This window comes from Callithrix jacchus, chromosome 3 (assembly GCF_049354715.1).
Source record: "Callithrix jacchus isolate 240 chromosome 3, calJac240_pri, whole genome shotgun sequence".
NCBI classification, from domain to species: Eukaryota; Metazoa; Chordata; class Mammalia; order Primates; family Cebidae; genus Callithrix; species Callithrix jacchus.
The window spans coordinates 16,462,202-16,486,762 of NC_133504.1; the positions used below are offsets into that span (position 1 = coordinate 16,462,202).

Consider the following 24,561-nt stretch of genomic DNA (forward strand, 5'->3'; position numbering starts at 1 on the left):
TTGTCTTTCATACATAAGAAAAGTTATTTCCCAATAACTTAGATTCAAAGAAAATTCTGTTTGAATGACTCTAATATCAGGAGTTGAAATTGCGTCCTCTCAAGATAAAAATTGTAAGACTTTATTCCCTATGAACAAATATTTAGATATTTAGTTTATGTTAAATGTAACTATTTCTTATAGCTATATTCTCCCTGAAAATCTGTTCAGGACAATAATATTTGATAAGGTGATATAATTTTTGTTTAATCTAAATTTACATGCATTTTGGTGACTTCCATTTCAGTGTTAACTAAAATAAAAATGCTGTTTTTTAACATATAATATCTATTGCTATACCCTGTGACACTCCATAATTATGAGTTGGCAATCAATGAATCTAATATATTATGCTAGAAATAGATATATGGATTTTTAAATAAATAATTCCATTGATTTCTTATATATCCTCTATAATATTTCATCTAGGGCTGGGCGCGGTGGCTCACGCCTATAATCCCAGCACTTTGGGAGGCCGAGGCGGGTGGATCACGTGGTCAAGAGATCGAGATCATCCTGGTCAACATGGTGAAACCCCGTCTCTACTAAAAATACAAAAATTAGCTGGGCATGGTGGCGCACGCCTGTAGCCCCAGCTACTCAGGAGTCTGAGGCAGGAGGATTGCTTGAACCCAGGAGGCGGAGGTTGCGGTAGCCGAGATCGCGCCATTACACTCCAGCCTGGGTAACAAGAGTGAAACTCCGTCTCAAAAAAAAAAAATATATATATATATATATATATATATAGTATTTCATCTTTTTGAATTTACATTTTAACATTTATTAATCTCCAAACCATTTCTGAATCTAGGCTTAATATGCCAAGTATACTCTTGGCTAATTAATAGCTAATTCTAATGCCATCTATAATAAATGCAAGATTCTCCTGGAGTGAAATTTCAAACGATTTTATATTAACAATTTACTTGCAACAACAAAGTATGTTTTAACCTCATCTATAATTGCACCATTTTAGACCTTTCATTTATAAATGACTTAAAAATGTGTGTAGATGTATGACACGGAATATTTTATTTTAGACTGATATTTTAGAAAAACAATTTTAATTCATTCACTTTTTCATCTGATCTTGATATTCTCAAAGGGCAATGATTTTTCCCAAAAAAAATAAGTCATTGCCATGTTTATTAGTAATTTAAAATAATCCACACATTTTGAATCCATATAAATAGAAATTAGTAATAATTCAATTTTCCTTCCTTTGTCACATTCCCAATTGGTAATAAAGTTACAGAAAATTATCTAATAAAAAGACATTTGGAATAATCTGTTTAATTCTTTAATTGCATAAACATTGCCCCAACGGTGCCTACTGATGGAGAAACATTAAGATGAAAATAATGTCTTTAATGCTGTTATATTTTACAGCAATTCACATAATCAATACTTCATGCTATTCTAGATGCTTAATGTTTTATTCACACTCAGTGACAATCTTCATGCCTTTGTCACTCTCACATCCACTTGTTTTCTTTTTTCTGTTCATTTTTGAGGACTAAGAAAATACAAAATGAGCCCTTGCCTCACACATGTGTTAATATGCAGTATTGTGTTTGATCACACAAATGAAGCAATTCTATTCAGTGACAATACGCAACCTCCTATTTTCTGTTGGTCTCTAATATTTCTAGTTTCAGCTTGCATTTTATATGAATCAGTGTTTGGCATAATAATTTAAAAAAAATGAAAAGGGACACGCAAAGTTTCACAATATGGTATTGAAACATAATGACTGAAATGTTTTTATTGTCAGTTTTACATTTACAAAAAAAAAGGATCTTCCTGAAAAAAAAAATTGTGCTACATACAAATGTGTCTCCATTTTTCATTGCCTACCATTCTAACTTGCTTGAAGCATAGTAAGAAGGTTTACTTGTGGGTAAACTAAACTATTTATTTAATTTCACTTTTTGGTCAGCGGTTTTGCCCACTTTTTAGTTCATTCTATTTAATCTTTATTATTACCTAATTTTATGTTGTCAGGGGCCTTAATTTTATACCTAATAAATATTGGCTAACACATAATGCCTCTGAATCAAAAGTTCTACATATTTTTTTATTCCTTCCTTTTTTTACACGTAATCCATTAGAATTTAAACTGAAGCTATTTCCCAAAATTTAATTATCTCAAAAAAGTATTTGAGTGCTAATTACAATAAGGAATATCACTGTACATGTAAGCATACATAAACACAGGATATTTATGACTGTGTAATGCAAAGTACAGAAATAAGCAATAAAATAATTCAATGCTGCTTCTAATTTAGTAAGCTAATAATAATAATAATAAGCTGATAGAAAAGCTTTAGCTGCACTTAAAATTACTGTTTAGGAGCAACCTTTCAAAAAAGTCCCAAGAAGCCAGTCATTAAAAAAAAAAAAAAATCACTTGATGTTTTTAAGGTCCAGGGGCTCATGGTCTCTGTCATCCACTGTCTTACTACAAGCGCAGACGGACCCCGTACAGGAGTCTGGTCCTTTCCTTCCCACAGAGCTGAATTTCTGTTTCTGAAAGGGTCCTAGTATGACTCCACGATGCCTCATCTCATGTGCATACTTAAAATGATTTGTGCTGTTTCATGGAACACATTTCAAATGCGAAGACTCTTTGGTTGCATAAATTAGATTTGCAAGGAATTCTAGCAGTCATGTGGCAAAACCCATGTATTGCAACAACTGAAACAGTGAGGTCTGGAGGGGTGAATGATCTTTTTACTTTTATGCTGTTGGTTAACCCTTTAGTGTAACAGTGCGCAGATGCAAGGCACCCCGGAGAACAGGTGACTGGGTAGACAATTTTACATAGCATTTTAGTGCTAGTTTGGTTACTCTGAGTTTAAAGCATCTAATAGTAAAACGATTCAAGTCATTAGTATTATTTCCTACTGTGCTTTGTGCAATTTCTAGAATAATGTAATATTACACTCAAAATATTAATAATATAATGGCAATTTGAGTGTTTTGTCAGGTGTTTTATGTATCTTCTCTAACCCAGAAACACTGATAGGTAGTATAGCAAATATTTTCCTGCCATGAGAAAACATGTATCGGAGAGTTAAGTAGCTAAATTAAGGCTATGCAGACTTTGCATGTCCTTACAGTCATCACATCTCTAATAATTAAATGCATTAATTGCCCATTCCATTATCTGTTTAAGCCTTTGCTCTCTGGGAAGATGGGATATGGGATGCTCTTCCTGTGCTGTGCTCTTGGGCCATGTTGTGCGTTTTGGGCTAAAATGTGTTCCTTTGTTCTTCTCAAATAAGATCTATTTGAGAAGCCCAAGTTAATATAAAAATGCCTTGTTCCAAGCCCTTAATAGTACCTTCAGCTGTGGCTTTTGTTACAATGTAAAGGAAATCCAAGATGGAATATCTGTCAATTTCAAGCAATAGCCACTGAACCCTCCAGAAGCCATGGGCAAGAACCCTAGGTATTTCATCTACAGCTATGTGTTAGCACTTGTCCTTGGAAAAGTCAAGCCAAAAGCAATTTTCACACAGGTTTTCTCTTGTTGATACTAAGGACAAGCTCTCACCACATAAATGGCTTCACTGGGTGACAGGGCATATGTCACAATTCTGCCTATTGCAGCATGGCCTGAACACCACCATGGCTACATCCAAAGCCAATACAAGGCACCTGCCATGGCATTCTAGTACCCTACTGAGCCAGCAACTCAGCAGGCACCAGTAGGACGCAAATGAATTCTCACCTGTAATTTCTATAAGGAATTGCATCTTCTCCCACCATGGGATGTTCTTAACTGCCTATTTAACCAAGGCCCATTTGCCTGACCACAAGGCAAGACAACTAGCTAGGGCCAAGAAATCTTTGAATATCCAGATATTGCTCTGACGGTAAGAACCAAATTTTGATCCTGCCAGTGTTCATAAGTCAGCTCATGTGTAGACTTACCTTTGCTTTCTTCTCCTGATCCATTCCATGGAGTGAGTAGTGCCAGGTGGGTATGGAGTCCTGACCTTCCATATGGGACTTTCCATTGGTGAACTAGGTGGTCTGCATTGCCTCTGTTGGAAGAAAGCCATGAGGTTCAGACCATCGTGGGTAGCTCAACTGGAGGTCCATCACTGGCCCATTGTCACACAGGATTTTGTTACACGGACACAATGCATTCCACCAGAGTTACTCACTTTCAGTTGCTCTTGAATGTACTATTTTAATTTTATCAGGGCACTTAGACTGGAATGTCTTTTTGATATCACCCATGATGTGGCAGGTATCTCAGGCCTAAATATAGACTGATGCCCTTCAGATTCCTTTGGTCTTGGGGGCTATTTCTAACCAGAACTCAAGAGAATGCCAGCTTCTGTCATTCAAATAGATTATACCTGCTGACAGTGTCAGATAATTTTCTAGTCTAGAATCTTAGCAGCTGCCTTAGAGTGCCACTATTGAACTTTTTCCAGAAACTCCAGTCTATGTGTGTTTTACTTGCATAGTCAGTGAATTTTAAGACCTCAGAGGGACAGCTTGGCTACTGCATGCCTTAGATCTCTCACAGTCTGCTTTAGTTTCCCTTTGAAATTCAATCTGTTTTCTAGTTACTTTCTAATGTGGGGCCAACAGAAATCCAAAATGTACCTGCCAAATATCAACAGTGCTGTAAGCTTTTTTTACGTAGTAGAATGTAGAAGAAATAGCAGTTTGTCCTTTCATGTTTGTGACTTGTAGCTAGTATTCTCAGACCAGGTTATTTCTTGTAAGTGGGTTCGTGAGCTGGACCTTGCCTCTCATCTTGATTAACTAACTGCCCTTACCTAGTCACACGTGCCACTACAGTTTCCAACGTCCCTGACTTTCTGCTTGGTGAGGGAAACTACCATTTATTAAACAACGTACTTCTGAAGACAATCTGGACCAAACTGTTTCTTATCCAGTTGTGACAACATATTGGAGAATTTAGGTTTCCTTAGGGATGTATGATAAGGCTATCATTGTCTCCACCTCACATGAAGACATACTATGTTTGACGTTTTTTTAACCATTGAGACTAAAAACATCAGTCAAGTCTCCCAAATCCAACCAGCCTCCTGTCCTGAACTCATGAATAGAGTTTTGTGTCCAAAACTCTTGACTAGTTTTCACCACATCCAACCAAATGGTGGAGGCTGATGGGAAACTTCTTTACTGAACTCAATAGTCAGCAGTCAGTCTGTAGGATCCATTTAGCTTTATCATAGGCCAGACAGGCTATTCTAGAGAGAATTAATGAAAACCAGCACCCCTGCACCATTCCATTAATCAGAGCTGAGAGTTCCTGTAATCTTCCTACATAGGAGGATTTAGGCAATTCTGAGGGCTCTTATTTTATTATATCCAATTAAAACTGGGCTAAGGAATGACTTGCCCAGGACTAGGCTCAAGCCAGCAATGGCAAGATCCTTCATTTATGTATCACATCCTTTACATTTACACATTTGGTTAAAGGCAATGCCACCCATTGAGTATACATTACTCTTTTTTTCCTACCCTCAGTTTTTAGTGTGACCATAATACCTACTGCTATAGCTGATCCTTTGTCTCCTTCCCTGCTCAGGCATCTTCTCGTTCACTCTCTACATTGCTTTCCTGTTCCCCAGCAATATTACCACATATTTCACCTTGGCATTAGGTAATTGCAAGAAGCTGTGTTCACTACTCTCATGACAATTCATCTTTAAACACTGCACAGCCTTAGAGCCCCATGAAGAATCGGGCAAGGAAATCCTGGCCTTCAGGTCAGTCTGTTTTGTTTCAGCTGCCTTAACTGATGGAGTAAATTTAGAAACCTGTGTCAATGCCTTTTGTCTCCATTCCCCATTGGCACCGTGGGATTTAACTTCTGAGCTGAAAGGAACAGATCTAACAGGGTTCCTTAGGGGAGTCTGCTGCCAAAACTGGAACAGATTTCCATCCTCCCGGCAGGCAATAACATGTCAGGAAATCTTTCACAGAAATCCTGTCAATCTTTTCGGTGTTCTTTTCGTGTCTTAACAGCCACCTAAAGAGAGTTTATAGCTGTACCTCTGGCCATGATCTTTCTTCTGAACAGCCTAGATTTTTTTTTCCCATCATTAAAACCCAGTAGAGCAGTTCAAGAGTTAATGTACCCATGAATCTAAATACCCTCCTGCCTTCCCAGAATAAGGGCCACATGCCTAAGGACTCCCCTAACCCAGTGCCTACCTGAGTTTTGGCCAGGGCATATGGTTTGAGTAGGCTCCTTTCTGATTATTATATGGCCAGCCCAGATTTTCTGCTGTACTTAACATATCTTCTCTTCTGCAGAGGTGTTACAGTTCACAGCAGTGACAGCATCAGTCGGTTTCCCTTCTCAGCATACATTGATTTATTGATTTATTTGGAGATGAGTTTTCACTCTTGTCGCCCAGGCTGGAGTGCAATGGTGCGATCTCAACTCATTACAACCTCCGTCTCCCAGGTTCAATTGATTCTCCTGTCTCAGCTTCCTGAATAGCTGGGATTATAGGTGCCCAGCACCACTCCCAGCTAATTTTTTGTGATTTTAGTAGAGACAGGGTTTCACCATGTTGGTCAGGCTGGTCTCAAACTCCTGACCTCAAGTGATCTGCCCGCCTCGGCCTCCCAAAGTTCTGGGATTACAGGTGTAAGCCACCGTGCCTGGCCAACATTTTTTCTCTTTGTTTCGTACTGAATCTGATGGTTAGGAGTATTTTGGTTTCGACTTTTAGGTTTTTTCCTCTTCATTATTAATTTATTTGAGTGTAAATGATAACACACTCCTGGATTCAAGTGATTCTCCTGCCTCAGCCTCCCGAGTAGCTGGGATTACAGGCATGCATCACCACACCCAGCTAATTTTTGTGTGTGTGTATTTTCAGTAGAGACAGGGTTTCACCATGTTGGCCAGGCTGGTCTTAAATCCTTACCTCAGGTGATCCGCTGCCTGAGCCTCCCAAAATGCAAGGATTACAGGCATGAGCCACCATGACCAACGCTCATCAGATTTATACCACCCCAGGCTTCACCTACTCCAAAAGGGTCACTGACGTTATACCTGCCAGTAATTCCTGAATGATAGCACTGCAGCAGAATTGGGGTTAGCATGCACAGCAAACATTACATTTTCACACTGAAGCACCCAAGAATACGTTATTAGCTCCTAAGTCAGTTACACTAAAGATATAGGAAAGCATGGATTCCCTAGAGACCTACTAGCACTTCTTAGCAAACTGAGCAGCTCCTTTATGCTGTAATTGCTTTGTCCAGTTTGGTAGCTACTAACTGCATGTGGTTATCGAGCACTAGAAATTTAGTCTGAATTGAGATGTGCTGTGAATGTAAAACACAAACCAGATTTCAAGGACTTCCTATGAGATAAAGAATGAAAAGTATCTCAATTTTTACTTTAATAAATGTTGAAAAGATATTGTGAACATACTGGGTTAATTCGTTTTAAGTTAAAATTATTTTGACCTGTTTCCTTTAACTTGTTAAAATGTAGTTAATATGAAATTTAAAATTACACACATGGCTTTTATTTGTGGATTACACTGTATTTTTACAGAACAGAGCTGCCCTATATTCACTAGTTTGCAGTGTCACTTGCCTGGGGTTACAGAAGGGAAGATTAAAATTAAGTGTGGTGTCCTTCCAAGTACCATCTGGGCTTCTGTTTTCATCTTGAGCTCAGGTCATGAAGCTGCTTGCTTGTGCTTGCTTTACTGGCTGTTTCTCTTTCCCTTGAGTGGTTTGTTTCATGATAATTTTTTTCTTTTTTTTTTTGAGACAGGATCTCTCACTCCGTCACCCAGGTTGGAGTGCAGTGGGAACCAACCTCCTGGTTTAAGCAATCCTCCCCCCTCAGCCCGCAGAGTAGCTGGGCCCACAGGCACCCTCCGCCACACCTGGCTGATTTTTTGTAATTTTGGCAGAGACTGGGTTTCACCATGTTGGCCAGGCTGCTCCCGAACTCCTGAGCTCAGGCAGTCCACCTGCCTCAGCCTCCCAAAGTACTGGGAGTACAGGCATGACCTTCCACCCCAGCCCTCAAAATCACTGATTAATAGAAAACAAGGAATCAACTGTCTCTTGGGCCACTTTCCCCTCAGTTTTATCTCACCAATCATCCATCTTCCAATTCAACAGGGGAAAAACCTGTGCCATTCATATTCCAATTGTAATATTCAGCATGTTCTTTTCTTCAGAGTCTTTGCTATCTTAAAACCAGGTTGGATCAGCATCAGATTCTCCTCAGAACTTCCTCCTGGAACATTTGGCCATGTTAAGTCTCAAAGGATCTGAAAGCCTGGTCAGCTTCTGTCCACTGCTGCTGAGATTTGGGGTTCAAGTTGTCATACAGACTCTCAGGACACCCATGGGCTTTAACCTAACATTATGTTCACTCAGCCTCCTAGGAGGATGTGAGGCAGGAAACCCATCAGGCCTCTAGCATCTGCCTCACACAGGAGACTCAGCAGGTTCTCAAGAGCACAGCTTCTTTTGCCCCTCATCACACAGAACACATAGGTACAGCTGCCCTGGACGAAAGTCAGGGTGTATATGATCATCTTCACACAGAGAATCACAGCCTTTGCTCCAAACCACACTTGTATACAATCTAGCACATGGGCCAAAGGTCTTCAGGCCAATGCACAGCTCCCCAATGCAGGTGCAGCCCCTCACAGTCAATGAGGCGGACTCCAATTCCCCATATAGCCTACCTCTATTGTTTTCAGTGGAATGATGCTCAGGAAATCAGTGGTCATTGTCCGCACTTCTGTAACAGCCAAGGCTGAATGTTAACTCTTTACTCGCACTCAGCTATATGGAGACATACAAATGAGAAAAATTCAGTTGCTCACAAATGTTACTTTTAAATAGATCATCTCTGTTTTGAGATGAGCAGCTAGGGTCTCTAAAGTCTTAAAATAAGTTATTGGCAGGACACAGTGGCTCACACCTGTAATCTTAGCACTTTGGGAGGTCAAGGCAGGTGGATCACCTGAGGTCAGGAGTTCAAGACCAGCCTGACCAATATGGAGAAACCCCAACTCTACTAAAAATACAAAATTAGCCAGGCATGGTGGCACATGCCTGCAATCCCAGCTACTCAGGAGACTGAGGCAGGAGAATCGCTTGAACCTAGGAGGTGGAGGTTGCCATGAGTAGAGATTGCACCATTGCACTCCAGCCTGGGCAACAAGAGCGAAACTCCATCTTAAAAATAAATAAATAAATGTATTTACAAGTTATTCAGAACAGATCATTAGAAAGGTAGTCAATGAATTCTGCTTTACTAGCACATCAGAGAGAATCCTGAAATCTGAGCATTTGACAATGAATTTCTCAAGTTCTTCAACTAACATGTCAACACCTCATTGTAAATACTCAATAAGAAGTTACCGTTTGTCTTAATTTGAGATAGATTTTTTTAACACATAGTTTGATATAATTTCAGAGCCTATTTTATACTTCAACATTCAGCTGATTTGTACACAAAATAGTGTGAATTACCTGGGTAACCTACATTTTCCTTTAGAAATGCAAAAGCCAGCATGATTTTCGAAGTTATAAAGATGCTATTTTAGCACTTACATAACAACAATTTAATCCCAATTTGTAAGATATAGAAAACTTTAAGGCAAATAATAAATCTGCCTTAAAAGTTTCGTGGAAGCCAAAGCAATGGTAGTCTAAGTGAACATGCTTATTACAGAATACTGGAAAATCAATTTTCAATTTTTGCAAGATTATAACAGTAGTCTCAGGTAGGTTGGGTTGACAGTTTTTCTTTCAAACTTGTGTCCTCAAAATTCAATTGTTTATATATCTTACAATGGAAATATTTTCCAATAATAATATACTTTTGTTTTTCAGGTGGAATTACGTTACTTTCATAATTCCCAAAAAACTATTTTATACCTTACTGCATCAACTGTGGTCATCTTCTCATTTCATAATTCATAATAACTTGTATATTTTCACTTTCATATTTTATAATATATTATTCATAGAGCAGCTACTTTCACAGAACCAACATAATTTTCTTGTCTACTTCTTCTTCTTTTTTTTTTTTTTTGAGACAGAGTCTGGCTCTGTGGCTCAGGCTGTAGTGCAGTGGCATGATCTTGGCTCACTGCAACCTCCACCTCCTGGGTTCTCTGCTTCAGTCTCCTGAGTAGCTGGGATTACACATGTGTGCCACCACACCCAGCTAATTTTTGTATGTTTAGTAGAGATGTGGTTTCACCCTGTTGGCCAAGATGGTCTCCATCTCCTGACTTCGTGATCCACCCACCTCCACCTCCCAAAGTGCTGGTATTACAGGCATGAGTCACCATGCCCAGCCCATAATTTTCAAGACTTCAAGTCAATTATTTTATCTCTTATATTATTATGGAAAGGTGTTATTATAGGAGAGATATAACAACTTTATTAAATATCTTCTCATTATTTAGACCTTCACTTTTAGTACCTTAATTATTGGTAACCAACTACCATTACATTCTAAATAAATGTATTAAAGTAAATTATTCTTAATAATTTACATTACATTATTAAATATTATATTTCTCTCATAAGCATATTGCATTTATCATATATTATTAAATAATTTTCCTTTAAATCTTTTCATTTACAAATGTGGAAAATTGTCTTCAATTTGCCACATTTAAAAGAAATGATACTTTTTAGAAGAACATAGTAATAATAAATTTATGAAAAGTTTATGTCCTTAACAATAAATAAACTTCTGCCAAATTTTATTGGCAATTTTAACCAAACTGATGTGCCTGAAAAGTAGTTGTATATAAACTAGAATACATGACTATCTTCTAGGTTTTCCAAAATGGTTAGTGTAAAACAGAAAAATAGCATAAAGGGAGGGTAACATAAGCCAGGCAGTGTTATTGAACTAGACTGTATTTTCTGAGGAAGTGACTTCAAATTGAAAGAAAAAATTTTTTAAGGTTTGTCTCCATGAGAGAGAAAAATTCAGTCAATAATCCTGGTATGTTCCCCTTTGCCACCACACATTTATTCATTTAAACAAATAATGCAAAAAAATCTAGTTTGTGAACATATATAACACAATATCCCAATAGATTTTTTCCTGTTTTTTTTAAATTTATATATTCAAGCAATATGTAGACAACATGAGAATTTAGTTTTCCCATTAAAACGTATCTTTTGAGATTTCACATTCATTAATGGGCACATCCATATAATACAGTAGCATAAATAAATAAAACTTCAGTGGGGGACAAAAGCAACTTATTTTTATATGCTTCTGTTATCCTTTCCTTATATTAATGTAAACATTAACCATGATAAAATTGGTTATGATTCTGAGATGCCTGTTATGTGTGCTCTATTCTATTATTAAAGGGCCTGCTCAAATTTTTCTTTGACAGGATGATGAGGTAAGGGAAAGTCGATTCAGCTTCACAGCCTATGGAATGGGACCATGTCTACAAGCAAAAGATGGCATGACTCCAAAGGGCCCCAACCACCCCGTCCAGGTAATGCCAAAAAGCCCTGATGAAATGAGGAAGGTCTTTATCGACCGGGCCAAGAAGATTGACACCATCTCCCGAGCCTGCTTCCCATTAGCTTTTTTGATTTTTAATATTTTCTACTGGGTTATCTATAAAATTCTTAGGCACGAGGATATTCATCAGCAGCAAGATTAAGTTTCTGAGGGCAAGCAAGTGGAAATGGTCAATTCAGAAGAAAGCGTCTCTGCCATAGGTGTGTATGTTGTATGTGTGTGTGTGGTGTACAATTGATGACCCTTGTATTAAGACGACATATGGAAAAGGTTTGTATTTTGGGTAGCTATGCAAAGTCATGAGACAGATAAGATTATTTTAATAAACATAAAATATTCATTAGGGGATTTTATTTCATATTAATTCCAGATTATTTGTTTTTTCACAGTAAACCATGTAAGTAGAAGCTTTACTGCCAATGTGTTTATATGTTACATAATATCTCATAATAATAGACATGAAAACTACTTTGAAATTTCTTAATTTGTAATTTAATGCTATTTTATCTTACAAAAGCAAACTTCACACAGTAAACTTTATGACAGGAAAAGAGGGAAATTATAAAGATAATAAAAACTAATAGTTTGAGATTTAAAACTATTTTCTTATAGTATAGTTACAAAGTAATCAGTAACAGTGGGAAATTAACTCATATTAATGGAGGATTTATCCAACATATGTACAAATAGTACTTAACCAACGTATGTAATTTTGAGAATTTTCAAATAAGAGTATTAAAAGACTTTAATGGTTTGGAATACTAAATTTAATTGTTTAGAATATTAAATTTTCCTCTGTGCAAATTGTAAACAAGTATTATAAGAGATCATGCTACAGTCATGATCTACTTTTCTTAAACTTTCTATCTCTCAGAACGAAGGTGGAAATACAGAAAACAACTATGTTTTTAAATAAGTGTTATAGCTATGTATTTTAAGTTACTGCCAAATATTGAACAATTCAAGCCAGTACCCTTGTTCTGGTTAGATTTTTAATAGCTGCTTACCTAGATGTGATTGTGTTTAATATTTTGATATAATTGAACAGAATTCAGTGAGATTTTTATGTTTTAGTTTAGAATATGACTTTAAAATTCAATGGGATTAAAGTATTTACATTTTGATAAAAATGAATACAATGAAAATGAAAATGAATTCATGAAAGTTTTTTTAATAAAAACAATTTTCCCATCAGTGTGATATGGCTCCCAATTCCTATCTCCAAATATAAGAAGGGAAAGTTTTAATTTTAAATGATATAAGTAAGTCATTTCTATAAAGTGAGGACTGTTTTTCTATTTCTGAATTAATGATTTCAAAGCCATTCACAAGATTCGAATAAGTTTAAATGAAATTTTTATGTAAAATTTATCAATGACCCTATGGACTACTTCAACAACAACAGAGCATTAGTAACTTGTTTTTTGTAGGGTAATTGGTTGCAAATATATGACAGAGGCCTTGGTAAATAGAACCAGACTCTTACTCTTTTTCAGTTTTGCTATTTTTTTTTAACTATTTTTACCATCAGTGTATTTGGGAAAGCTTTGGAATAATGCTTTTTAGGTATTTTCATTATTGATCAGATGCACAAACTCAATCTACCAGATTATTTGCAGAGAAAACTTTAAACATTAAGAAAACAAATAACTCAGATGTAAGATAGAAAAGCCAATTCTTAAACCGGATGCTATTTTTTACCCTTCGACCACTCTCAAATTAAAAGCAAAAACTACCACTTAAAACTAAAAACTTTACAATGTTAGTGTACATTAGCTTATCCAATTGTAATTTTTTAATGACATTTTAAAACATAATAAATGTTAAGCAGTTTTTTCTATTAAAAGACCAAGTTCCTTTCCTTAATAAGTAATTTAAAACAACACTATAAGGAAATAATACCATGTTTGGCATTATGTGCAGATGCCACAAGCAAAAGACTTTGTTACTCTGTACATACCTACGTTGAGGACTGTGTGCCTGGAAGTTAAACACATGCTTCTTCATATGATGTGTATTTAACAAAACCATGGAAACATATTTTTGTATTAAAGATTAGAGCAAGATATGTCATTTGTATTCCTTGAGAATTAGCAGGAAAGTTCGAAGTGTAAATTACATCATCTCGATGTGTCTCTGAAACACCTGAATATGTTTTTCTATACTTTACACATCTTATTTCAAAAGTTTCCCAACATTGGTTAAGTGAATTCTGCCAGGAACAAACAGAAAAATACCTGGAGAGCCCATCCAACTCTCAGTAACTATATTAGGGAATCAACTAGGCTGCTCCTCTTATTCTAGAATAAATTCTTATTCTGTTGATGTATTCTAATAACTTTTATCTTAATTTGGAATTATAAGTGCTTATATATTTATGTATCCCTAAGACTTGAATACATGTATTAGATTATGAATACCCTGGATCTCATGGAAAGTAAGGGAAATTTAAAAAAAGAAAGAAAGAATCCAAATGTTTAACAGAAGAGAGCAAGCTGTTCTGTTAGTACTCAGTGCAATTTAAGTAGTTATAATAATTGAAACAAATTTAGATGTATCTTCCATGCTATACATCCCTTTTTCTAAACATTTTTTATTCCACTTTTTAAAATATGCTTTTCTATTTCTCTCAATACAACATACTTCAACGTGCTGGTTACTTGGGAGGACTGAATATGATATTGGCAGCTAATATCCTTTCATCTGCAAAGTACACATTCCATGAAATGGACATGAGAGAATACGAGAAACCTGCCAAAATTGAAATAGAAATACTTGCAGTATTTTGTAAATGGAAAAGAGGGAAACTGAAAACACTGGGATTCACAGCTGTCCCCTAAAAATTTAGAACACTCTAAGATCAAAATTCTGAGAACAAAAATGTGTCTAATGATCCTGAGACAGATACCCTTAACAATCTTTGAGGTCATATCTCCTACTCCAAAAGCAATTCCACACACTTCGCAACACAGATAATAGCATTAACTCTCAAAATGTATCAGTACACACCACCTGTATTTTTCATCTAGTTAATATTGAATTACCAAAAATAGTAAGCCATTCCAAATTTAAGACAATCTGGTGTTCATTAATACAATATATTAGAAGACATAGTGTATATGGTCACACAGATTCCCTCTTGCAAATAAAATACTCATAATACCCATTGCATTTTGTTCCTGTGTAAGAGACATCTTCCTCAGCAGATACATTGGTTTTTATTTTCTTATTTGTGTACTACAGTGGTAAATAGAGCCATTGCATTTTTATTGTTATGTAAACCTTGCATGAATAAAAAAGCAGTGTACACTGTAAATTGCATTAATTTAATCAACTTTAAAATTAAACTTTTATCTCAGCCCCCACTTCTCTTTAAAAACAGACTGATATTAAAATGTGAACTTCCAAAGGGAGACACCTGGTACTCCAATTACTAAAAAAGTACAGGATGCATATTCTTCCACAACAAAGATACTTATAGGCCATGTGTAAAATATAACTCTCTACAATTGAAAAGTAACTAGGGCAGAGAAAAATATCCTGGGGAAGCTTCTCCCAGATATGAGGCCAAGAGATATAATCCCAAGTTAGTAGCTAGGACCCACTTACCTGTTTTTTGGGGTTTTTTTTGGTCTACATTTTACATCTTAGTAATGCCTTCATCTCTTCCTTTTTCCTCTCTTACACACACACACACACACACACGTTTACATGTTGGTAATGAGATGAATTCCTTCGAATTAAAAATACAAAGGCAGTCAATTTTCCTGGACAAAGGTCCCTAATCCTGTGATATATTTTGCAATATTAAGTGATTACTGGTGGAAAATATGAACCATGTGGTCATTCGATTTGGCCGTCTCTTAATTATGCAACAATTTTTTGCCTCAAAAACACATAAACAAAGCTAACTGAATCAAGTCTTTAACCCTTAACAAGTGAATTCTAAAACATTATTTCCACCGTTTTCAAAGAACAGCAAAATAATTGTCAAAAACCTTTTTCAAATGACAGCTAGTAAAATTGGATGACTTTGTAGTGTCTGAATAGGTAGTTTTGCAGTACTTTTTAGAGTTAACACATAAACAGGAGAATTTTAAGGTGATGGAGTATTATTTTTCAAAAGTGATTCTGAATTCTGGCTATGTATTGGAATTCCTTACACATTTTAAAAATATATACATATGCTTGGTGTCCAACATAGAAGATTACGATTTAATCATGGAGTAAGCAAATATTCACTGAGTACCTCACATGTGCTTGGCACTGTCCCAAGTGCTAAATTTAGTATCTTTAGAGTATGATATGAAATTCTGGATGACTGAAAAAATTCCAGAAGTGAGAGAGTTGATGTGAACTTACACAAGCTTATTCTCTTAATAAGGATCAATTTTATACTTTTTAAGTTTTACAATTATTTTCTTTCAAGCAATTCATTTTAGTTGTCTCTCATTTATATTCTTAGAATTAAAAATAGGCCTGGCCCAGTGGCTTACACCTGTAATCACACTTTGGGAGGCTGAGGTGGTTGAATCACGTGAGGTCAGGAATTAGAGACCAGCCTGGCCAACACGGTAAAACCCTGTCTCTACTAAAAATACAAAAATTAGCCAGGCATGGTAGAGGGCACCTGTACTCCCAGCTACTCAAGGAAGGCTGATGTGAAAGAATTGCCTGAGCCCAGGAGACAGAGGTCGCACCACTGCACTCCAGACTCGGTGACAAAGTGAAACTCTGTCTCAAAAACAGACAAGCAAAAACAGAATTTAAAATTAACCTTAAATGTGTTTCAGTTCAGCTTTCCTCCCAATGTCAGCATCTTCACTGTGGGTAATATTATCCACACTCTGAGCACCCGAATAGCAACAGGTAGCTCATTACTCTAAGGGCAGTCTTCTGTTTCATTGTGACATTACTCTAGATAATAAAAATGTTCATCTTCATCAAGAAATAACTTTTACTTCCTAAAATACTAAATAAGTTTATTCCCCTCTCATAAGAAAACCCCTGTGTATTTTCATATTTCTGCCATCTGTATTTAAGTTCAATCAACCCCTTATCACTCGATTTATTCTTATTTAAGCCACTCATGAGAGCATTGTGTTAATAATGAGATATTTTCAGGCATATAAAATAATGAAATATGAAATTAGTTATCTACATAAATAGAAATTGATGAAAATTCTATGTAAATTATTTTCAGACTTTTAATGTCTTCCTGTAACTTAGCAATAAATTTAAATATTTTTAAATTTATATCAGATATCAAGATATTATATAAAACTCTACAGAGTAATATGAATTTAAAAAAACTAGCAGTCAACTATATTAAATATATGATGTATTTTTAGAGTAAAGCTACAATAAAAGTACAATGAATTAAGTTGTTTTATTTTAATAGCTGCTTTTTCCCTGGGGTGGTTTTAACAAAGGTGTCTTTGGGCAACCTCCGCTCACATACATATTATCCAGCCTAACTGATTAATGGTAGGGAGCTGTGACTTAAATGCCAGGAAAGGATTCAGATGTAAAGTTGTACTTGAATATGCTTGAATAATTTTGCACTCCTTCACTTTTTTCTCTATGAATTATTCAATGGTTATTCCTTAAGTCTGTATTTTAATGTATAATAAACGATAAAATTGGGGGAAAAATAGAGTGAAGTACCCTGACATTCTATGGATATAATACGATATGCTATAAAAAACAAAACAAAAAGAAAATGTGCCATATATTTTCCATGTACCAGCTTTCTATGATATACAGTGACTTCGTTATTAGTGAGCCAAGTTATTTAAAGGACTACCAAAAAACATATTGCTATTTCATGGTTTTTATGGTGTAAATTATTTTTCTGTCTTCTTGAGTCTTATGTCTAAGTCTGTCTTCCTTGTCCAAATGCTGTCATATTTTTCCAGGAAATTATACTGAAAATATGTTTTAAAATGTATGCACGACTTTATCAACTTGTTTTTCATTATATTATCTTTAGTTCAATTTTGCAACTGACAAACTCTCTATCAGAGTCATTAACCTGTGAACAGTATAAAGTATTTATCATGGAACTGTAGATAATTTGATCACAAACAATAAAAATGAACACTTTTCAAGAATATGGATACCTCTTTCGTCTAATTTTTTTAAAGGCCATATTTTATTATAGAATTAGGCTGTTTTCCTGACAAAGGTCTCACTACCTTTTAGTTCTCATGGAAACTATTACATCTAGGATTACAAAGTCAGTGAGATATCATTCAGAGAAGTCTTAATATATGCATTTCGTTATAGAAAAAGCACAATGAGAAGGATGGTAAATGGAACTTTTCTACTAAATATAGAACAAGAGATGTGTTACTAACTAGAAAAACGACTTGGCATTATTGTATTTGTAGTTTTTGTTTGTTGGTTGGTTTGAAAGACTTCCCAAATCTCTTTATTGAATAAACCCCCTTCACTTACCCATATAGACTATTTCAAAATGAAATCCTAATCATTTTTTTGAGATGGAGTCTTTCTCTGTTGCCCAGGCTGGAGTGCAATGGTGCTGTCTCAGCTCACTGCAACCTCCGCCTCCCAGGTTTCAGTGATTCTCCTGCCTCAGCCTCCTGAGTCACTGGGAATATAGGTGCACACCACCATACCCAGGTAATGTCTGTATTTTTAGTAAAGATGGGGTTTCACCATGTTGGTCAGGCTGGTTTCAAACTCCTGACCTCGTGATCCTACCGCCTCCCAAAGGGCTCCCAAAGTGCTGGGATTACAGGCATGAGCCACCACACCCAGCCTAATCTTTTTTCTTTTTTAATCTGTCTTTCTTTTTTCCTCCACACTGTTACACTGGAGTTTAGTGATAGAATACTAGAAAAAAAAATAAGAAAAAATACAGTATATAAGAAATTTACAAAAATATTACAATTTGGTATATGATAACTAATCTGTCATTTTTAAAGTACCTATAATTTATATGTAACAGTCTTTGACACTTTTGTATGTTGATTGGCACAAAGTTCTGGAAAATAAATTCCTTGCTAAATCAGCATGATTATTTTCTTCAATGAGTTGACCTTCACTAATTGCTTACATGGTTCATATATGACATCAGCAGAAACTCGAGACTGAAATGCTGCCGTAGAATCAGGCCAGGTCATCTGTAAGTACAGTGCTAGAGGCATCTATAGGTAATAGACCCCTAAACAAAATGTGTAGGAATAAATGTAATGTGACTACACTAAGAATGGAGAGAAGCTTATTTGTAAACTATGATTTATTAAGTTAATTTGCACTACTATGGTTTAAAATATTTTCATTACTCTCATGATATTCATCATTTTCCATATCACTACATTGGTTGTACATATTTTATTTCAGTTTACTCTTGCTGACAGTTGCTTTCTGCCTTGATAAACTGATTATTTAAATATATTGCTTCTTTGTAATTTTGTATAATTTGCATTGTTAATTACACACTCATTGGAATTCTAAATCAAATGAGGCCATATTTACTGAGCTATACTATAAATATTTAAACATTTTGTTTTTATGTTTCCTTATATTTGTATATTTGACCCCATGTGTTGTCTTAACATGTTATCTCTGTTGATGCTCTTTATCCAACATTGTACTGCTCTGACAGTATCTAAAAATTCACTTGGGCCAGCTGTTAACTGGAAGCTGGGTTGTGAATAGAAGCTGGCACTATGACAGAAAATCAGACCTGGATATAAGTTAAGGCAGTGAAGGCAAATTTTATTCATGCTCTCGTGCAGTGGGGACAGAGAGATCTCAGTATAGAACTGGGCTGCATTCTAAACACCAGGACAAGTGGGGATTTCTGGGCAAGTGGGGGTCAGTGGATGGAAAATTACTAAAGAGGAAGCCTCACAGCGACTCTGGCTAAACTGACTTTGCAAAATTCTTGCTGAATGCAGGGAGGGCGATAACATACTGAAGGTGGAGGAATAAGAAATTTGAGCGATATCAAGGATAAGGGATTTTCATTAAAATGAACCAGCAGAATTCTTGCCTAATTGAACTAAATAGACTGAGAACAGAATCCAAGTTGGGGCCTAATCCAAAAGGGAGCTCAGAAGAGTATGACCAGAGTGTGGTCCAGGAGAGAATCTTGCCATCATCTGTAGTCTATTCTGTGACATGAGGAATGAATTGTCCGAAAACTTGTTCTTCAAATAATTAATGAATACTAGTTAAAAATCAAATGACATTCACTTGCAGTTCTGTAACCTAGTGGCTCTTGATCTTTCAAAGTGGTCTCTGTTCTTAAGCCATTAAAAAATCATTATTTTGATGTCCGATTCCTTTTGTTTCTGGGATAAAAGATAACTCTTCTAAATGATCTGTTACAGAAATAATTATGTTTATAGAGTCTTATTGAAATAATTTCTCCCTCCTCAAAAAGCAATTTCCTACAGATTGACCTTGCTTGAAATATTATTCTGTGGAAGATTGAGCTTATGGGTATAGCATTAAATTTTTTAAGTTACTAATCAAAGAAAATGAGAATTAAACATAAATAGAAAACAATAAGTTCATTGAAATTGTCAAATTATTTGACAGATAATAGAAAATCCAAGAGCACTAGTTTATATTTTAATTGCTAGAAAGTTACTTAAGGAAGACGGATAATAAATTATTAAATGCTTGTATTTGATAAATACCAAAATTGAAGCTAGAAACCTACCTAGTAATAACCTTGGTCCTTCCTTTGTTCTCTCTATTATCAGCAAATTTTTTGAATCTCCACTTTATTAGGCCAACAGAAAAGCTTCCTCCACTTTCATTAGCAAAGCAAAAATGGAAATAATCTGCAGAAACCATATGTCATAGACAAGAGGTTTCCTTTATTTTCATTTTAAGTTAGTACTTTTCCTAGGTAATCAATAATCCCTAAGCAATACTCAATGCTTCCTAAAGTGACGGAACTTATAATGATGCATTGCCTGTAGTAAATTAAAATATCTTTCCAACTTAGGTGACTAATTTGTGTTTTTTCCTTCTTGAATGAAAAAGAATACAAGAAACAAGTAGACATAGTATATTATTTGCATTTTACTTCAAATCAAATATATCAGAATCCATTTGATGTTGTGAATTGGTTATATTTGAAATATCATTTTTATATTATCCGTAAAAATGTACTAATGAAAATACTGGGGAAAATAAAAAAGGTGTTATTTAGAATCATCAAAAATACAACTAGGGAAATTATGTTCATATGACTTATTCACCTAATGGACAATATAATTTCATTTCTAAAAAGAAACTTTAAAAGCATATTAGTGTGATAGTGTAAGTCATGAGTTGCTTAACAACAGAAATATGTTCTAAGAAATGTATCATTAGACGATTTGTCACACAAACACCATAGGGTGTACTTATATCTATCAACATGGGATATACTACTCCCCCTACGCTATATTGTATAGTGTACTTCTGTGCTACAAACCTGTACAGCATGTTAGTAAACTGAATACTGCAGATAACTGTAATATAATGGTAAGTATTTATGTTTCTAAACATATATAAGCATAGAAAAGGTACAATAAAATATAGAATAAAAGGTAAAAAGTAGTACATCTGTATAGGGCGTTTAACTGGAAAGGACCCTGCCAGACTGGAAGTCGCCCTGGGTAAGTCAGTGAGTGGTGAGTGAATGTGAATTCCTAGGATATTAGACTACTGTTGACTTTATTTTTATGAGATGGAGTCTTGCTTTGTAGCCCAGGCTAGAGTGTGGTGGTGTGACCTTGGATCACTGCAACCTCCACCTCCCAGGTTCAAGCAATTCTCCCTGCCTCAGCTCCTGAGAAGCTGAGCTTACAGGTGCCCAGGACCATTCCCAGCTAATTTTTGCATTTTTTAGTAGAGATGGGTTTTCACCATGTTTGCCAGGCTGGTCTTGAACTCCTGACCTTAGGTGATCCTCCTGCCTTGGCCTCCCAAAGTGCTGCGATTAGAGGTGTGAGCCACAATGCTCAGCCACACTACTGTAGACTTTCTAAATGCTGTACACTTAGGCTACGCTAAGTTTAATTTTTAAAATTTCTTCAGTAATAAGTTAATCTTGGTGTCATAAATGTTTTTACTTAATTATTTTTAACTTTAAGAATTTTTTGTAACAACTCTTAGCTTAAAACACAAATACATTGTACAATGGTACAAAAATAATTTCTTTCTTTATATCTTTATTGTATAAGCTTTTGTCTGTTTAAAATCTTTATTTAATTCTAAAAGATAAACTTTCTAAACTTGTTAAACTCTTTTGTTAAGCACTAAGACACAGACACACACATTAGCTTAGGCCTGCACAGGTCAAGATCATCAGTATCACTGTCTTCATCCCCATCTTGTCCTCCTAGAAGATCTTCAGGGGCAACAACACACACAGAGCTGTCAGCCCTTACGATAAAAAGATCTTCTTCTGGAATATCTCCTAAAGCACCTGCCTGAATAGGTTTTCCAGTTAACATTTTTTTTTTTTTTGCATAAGTATAATGCACTCTAACATAATGATTAGAAGTCTAATAAATACTAAACAATAGGAATTTTTTAGCTCCATATAATCTTAAGGGACTACTGCTGTATATGTGGTCCATGGTTGACTGAAAGGTCATTATGCAGCACATTACTGTATTTAATATTGTTAGCATATGTTATTAACTGTTTCATGGGTATTACTTATGCTAAACATGCTCACCTTTTAATATCTGTTACACATTGTATTCTTAAGCAACAAAATATGACAAGTTCGTCTGGTGTTACAAGCATGGTAAATCCCTAAGTGATCAAAATGTTTGATGCCGATAATTGAGAAATACAATTAAAGAGTGTATTATTAATACCCATTTTTTTTAGAATAAAGCAACATTTCCCTTCTCTCTCCCTCTTTTTCTTCCTCTTTCTTCCTCTCCTTCACTCCTTTTTTTTCTTTCCTTCTCTCAAAAAAAGAAACGAAATCAACTTGTAGACCTCTAGAGCCAGGTCGGCAATGTCTCTCTCATTGCTCGATTTCCTTCCTTCCCTTCTCTCCCTCCCTCCCTCCTTCCCTCCCTTCCTCCCTTCCTGCCTTCCTCCCTTCCTCCCAAAAAAAAAAAAAAAAAAAAAATTAAAGAGTGTAAAAGGTATTTAACATGTAAAAGGTGTTTAATATGCATTTTAATGTCATTATTTTCTCCTCTGCCTCCTAAGTGAGGTGACCTGAACCACTCTGATGTCTTTAGGGATCTTTATTACTACTAGCCAATGTTTTCACTGAATAAGAATGTAATTACAGACAGCAACATACTATGTGCTGCATGCTTTTAATTTCAAAAATTCCCCTGAATTGTTCAAAGAACAATTATACATATCCAAAATTGAAATTTATAAATTTCCTATAAATTTGAATTTTAGATCATATTGAGAAGGTATTTAAAGTTGTTACATTTTTCAGAGACTATACATTCTTATGTCTTATACATGTAGACAGAACATAAGCCACTCTATGCCTAAACCACAAGAGGGCTCCCTCTCATTGGTTTGGGAATTGTAAATGTCATTCAAAAAAAACCATGAGGCTAATTTAATTAATGATTGGGGGCAAGATTTTGGCATAAAAGGGTGTATTTTTTTAAAGCAACAAGTCAATATAAACTTTGTACTTTAAAAGCTTCATTAAACAATTTTATGAGAGAACCTTCTTGAAACCCTATTTTACAAGCAATGAAATGGAGCCTCAGGATATAAGGCAATTTTGCTCAGCACTACTAATACTTGTAACTGTTGAAGCTAGAACTACACTCTCCAGCAGTATCTGTTCTTGATCTTCAAATTGTAGTAAGAGGATTTAAAAACCATGAGATAAATATTAATATCTTCTTATGGAGACAATTTTACTATGAAGTTTGAAAGAAATACATTACAAAAATGTAAAATTAGAAAGCATATAAAATATAAAACAGAACCAGAAAAAAATGTCAGTGTTACAGAGAAAAATCTGCCATAGATACCTGTTTTGTCTTCCAATGACTTTCCAATTAGACTGAGGGTTCTTGGTGGAAATGCTTAACCATCACTGGGAACCATGCTGCTCTCTTGAGCTAATTTTAGAAATAGAAAAACAGTGTACTGCTGAGTATATGTTTATTAACTGTGAAGTCAAAAAAAATGTGCAAGGGTCTCATCAGCATTTAGATTTCTAACATGAGGTTTCTGTTCCATGTCTCTGTGTTTCATTTTAAGTCAATGTAGTCTTCCACACAGTTGACTGAATGCCAAAAGGTTGGATATGCTAAATGTAGACACAACTTTCCATGCAAAAAGAAAATGAAGAGACAAAGAGAACTCTTGCTTAGTTCTCCATTATTCCAGCATATAAGAAGCCATCACCTTAAAATACTGAAACAAATGGTTTAATTATTGGATTGAGTTAACTGGCCACTAATAGTGTAGAAGATTTAGCACCATTATATCACATATGTAAGAGAAATAATCTACAGAATATCAAAATATGTTGCCAAGATGGCCAAGTTTTAGTTCCAATTATATGTCATGTTGTTTGCCTTATTTCAATGTATGACTTAAAATCTATACCTTCAAAGTAACAATAGCATCTTAATTGCATTGTTTAGACCACAAAGCAAATATGTATTCATTTAGATGTGTTCTCTGACTGTTACTCTCTGGCTTTCAACATATGGCTAAATTTCATCCTTAATATCAAATTCTACTTTAAATTGGAAATAGAAATATTTCAATTAGACATTAAAAACTTTAATCTCATGCATGAAACTAATATTGAAAAGCATTTGGATAAGATTCCTTGATTCATCTCTCCTTTCTGACTTTCTGAAGAAAAATAAAATATACTGTTAATTAACATTTTATGCACATAGTAAAATTATAATTTAGGAAGACAAAATATAAATAATATGTGCCTCCAATTTCCAAATAATCTAAAAACATAGGAA

General features: G+C 35.2%; 1 protein-coding gene and 1 long non-coding RNA gene across 3 annotated transcripts in view; one reads left to right on the forward strand and one right to left on the reverse strand.

The window, feature by feature from the left end:
• Positions 1-4,199, reverse strand: part of LOC108590766 (uncharacterized) — a 148,761-nt gene extending 144,562 nt beyond the window's left edge. Inside the window, exon 1 of the long non-coding RNA XR_001910411.4 lies at positions 3,979-4,199. This is a non-coding gene — a long non-coding RNA (uncharacterized LOC108590766). The remainder of the gene's footprint in view (positions 1-3,978) is intronic.
• GLRA3 (glycine receptor alpha 3) overlaps positions 1-17,709 on the forward strand; it is a 185,890-nt gene extending 168,181 nt beyond the window's left edge. For both annotated transcript variants that reach the window (XM_002745204.6, XM_002745205.6), the window contains one exon: positions 11,460-17,709. In XM_002745204.6, coding sequence (XP_002745250.1) covers positions 11,460-11,738 — 279 coding nt within the window. In that variant the 3' untranslated portion in view covers positions 11,739-17,709. The remainder of the gene's footprint in view (positions 1-11,459) is intronic.
• The last annotated feature ends 6,852 nt before the right edge of the window (positions 17,710-24,561 follow it).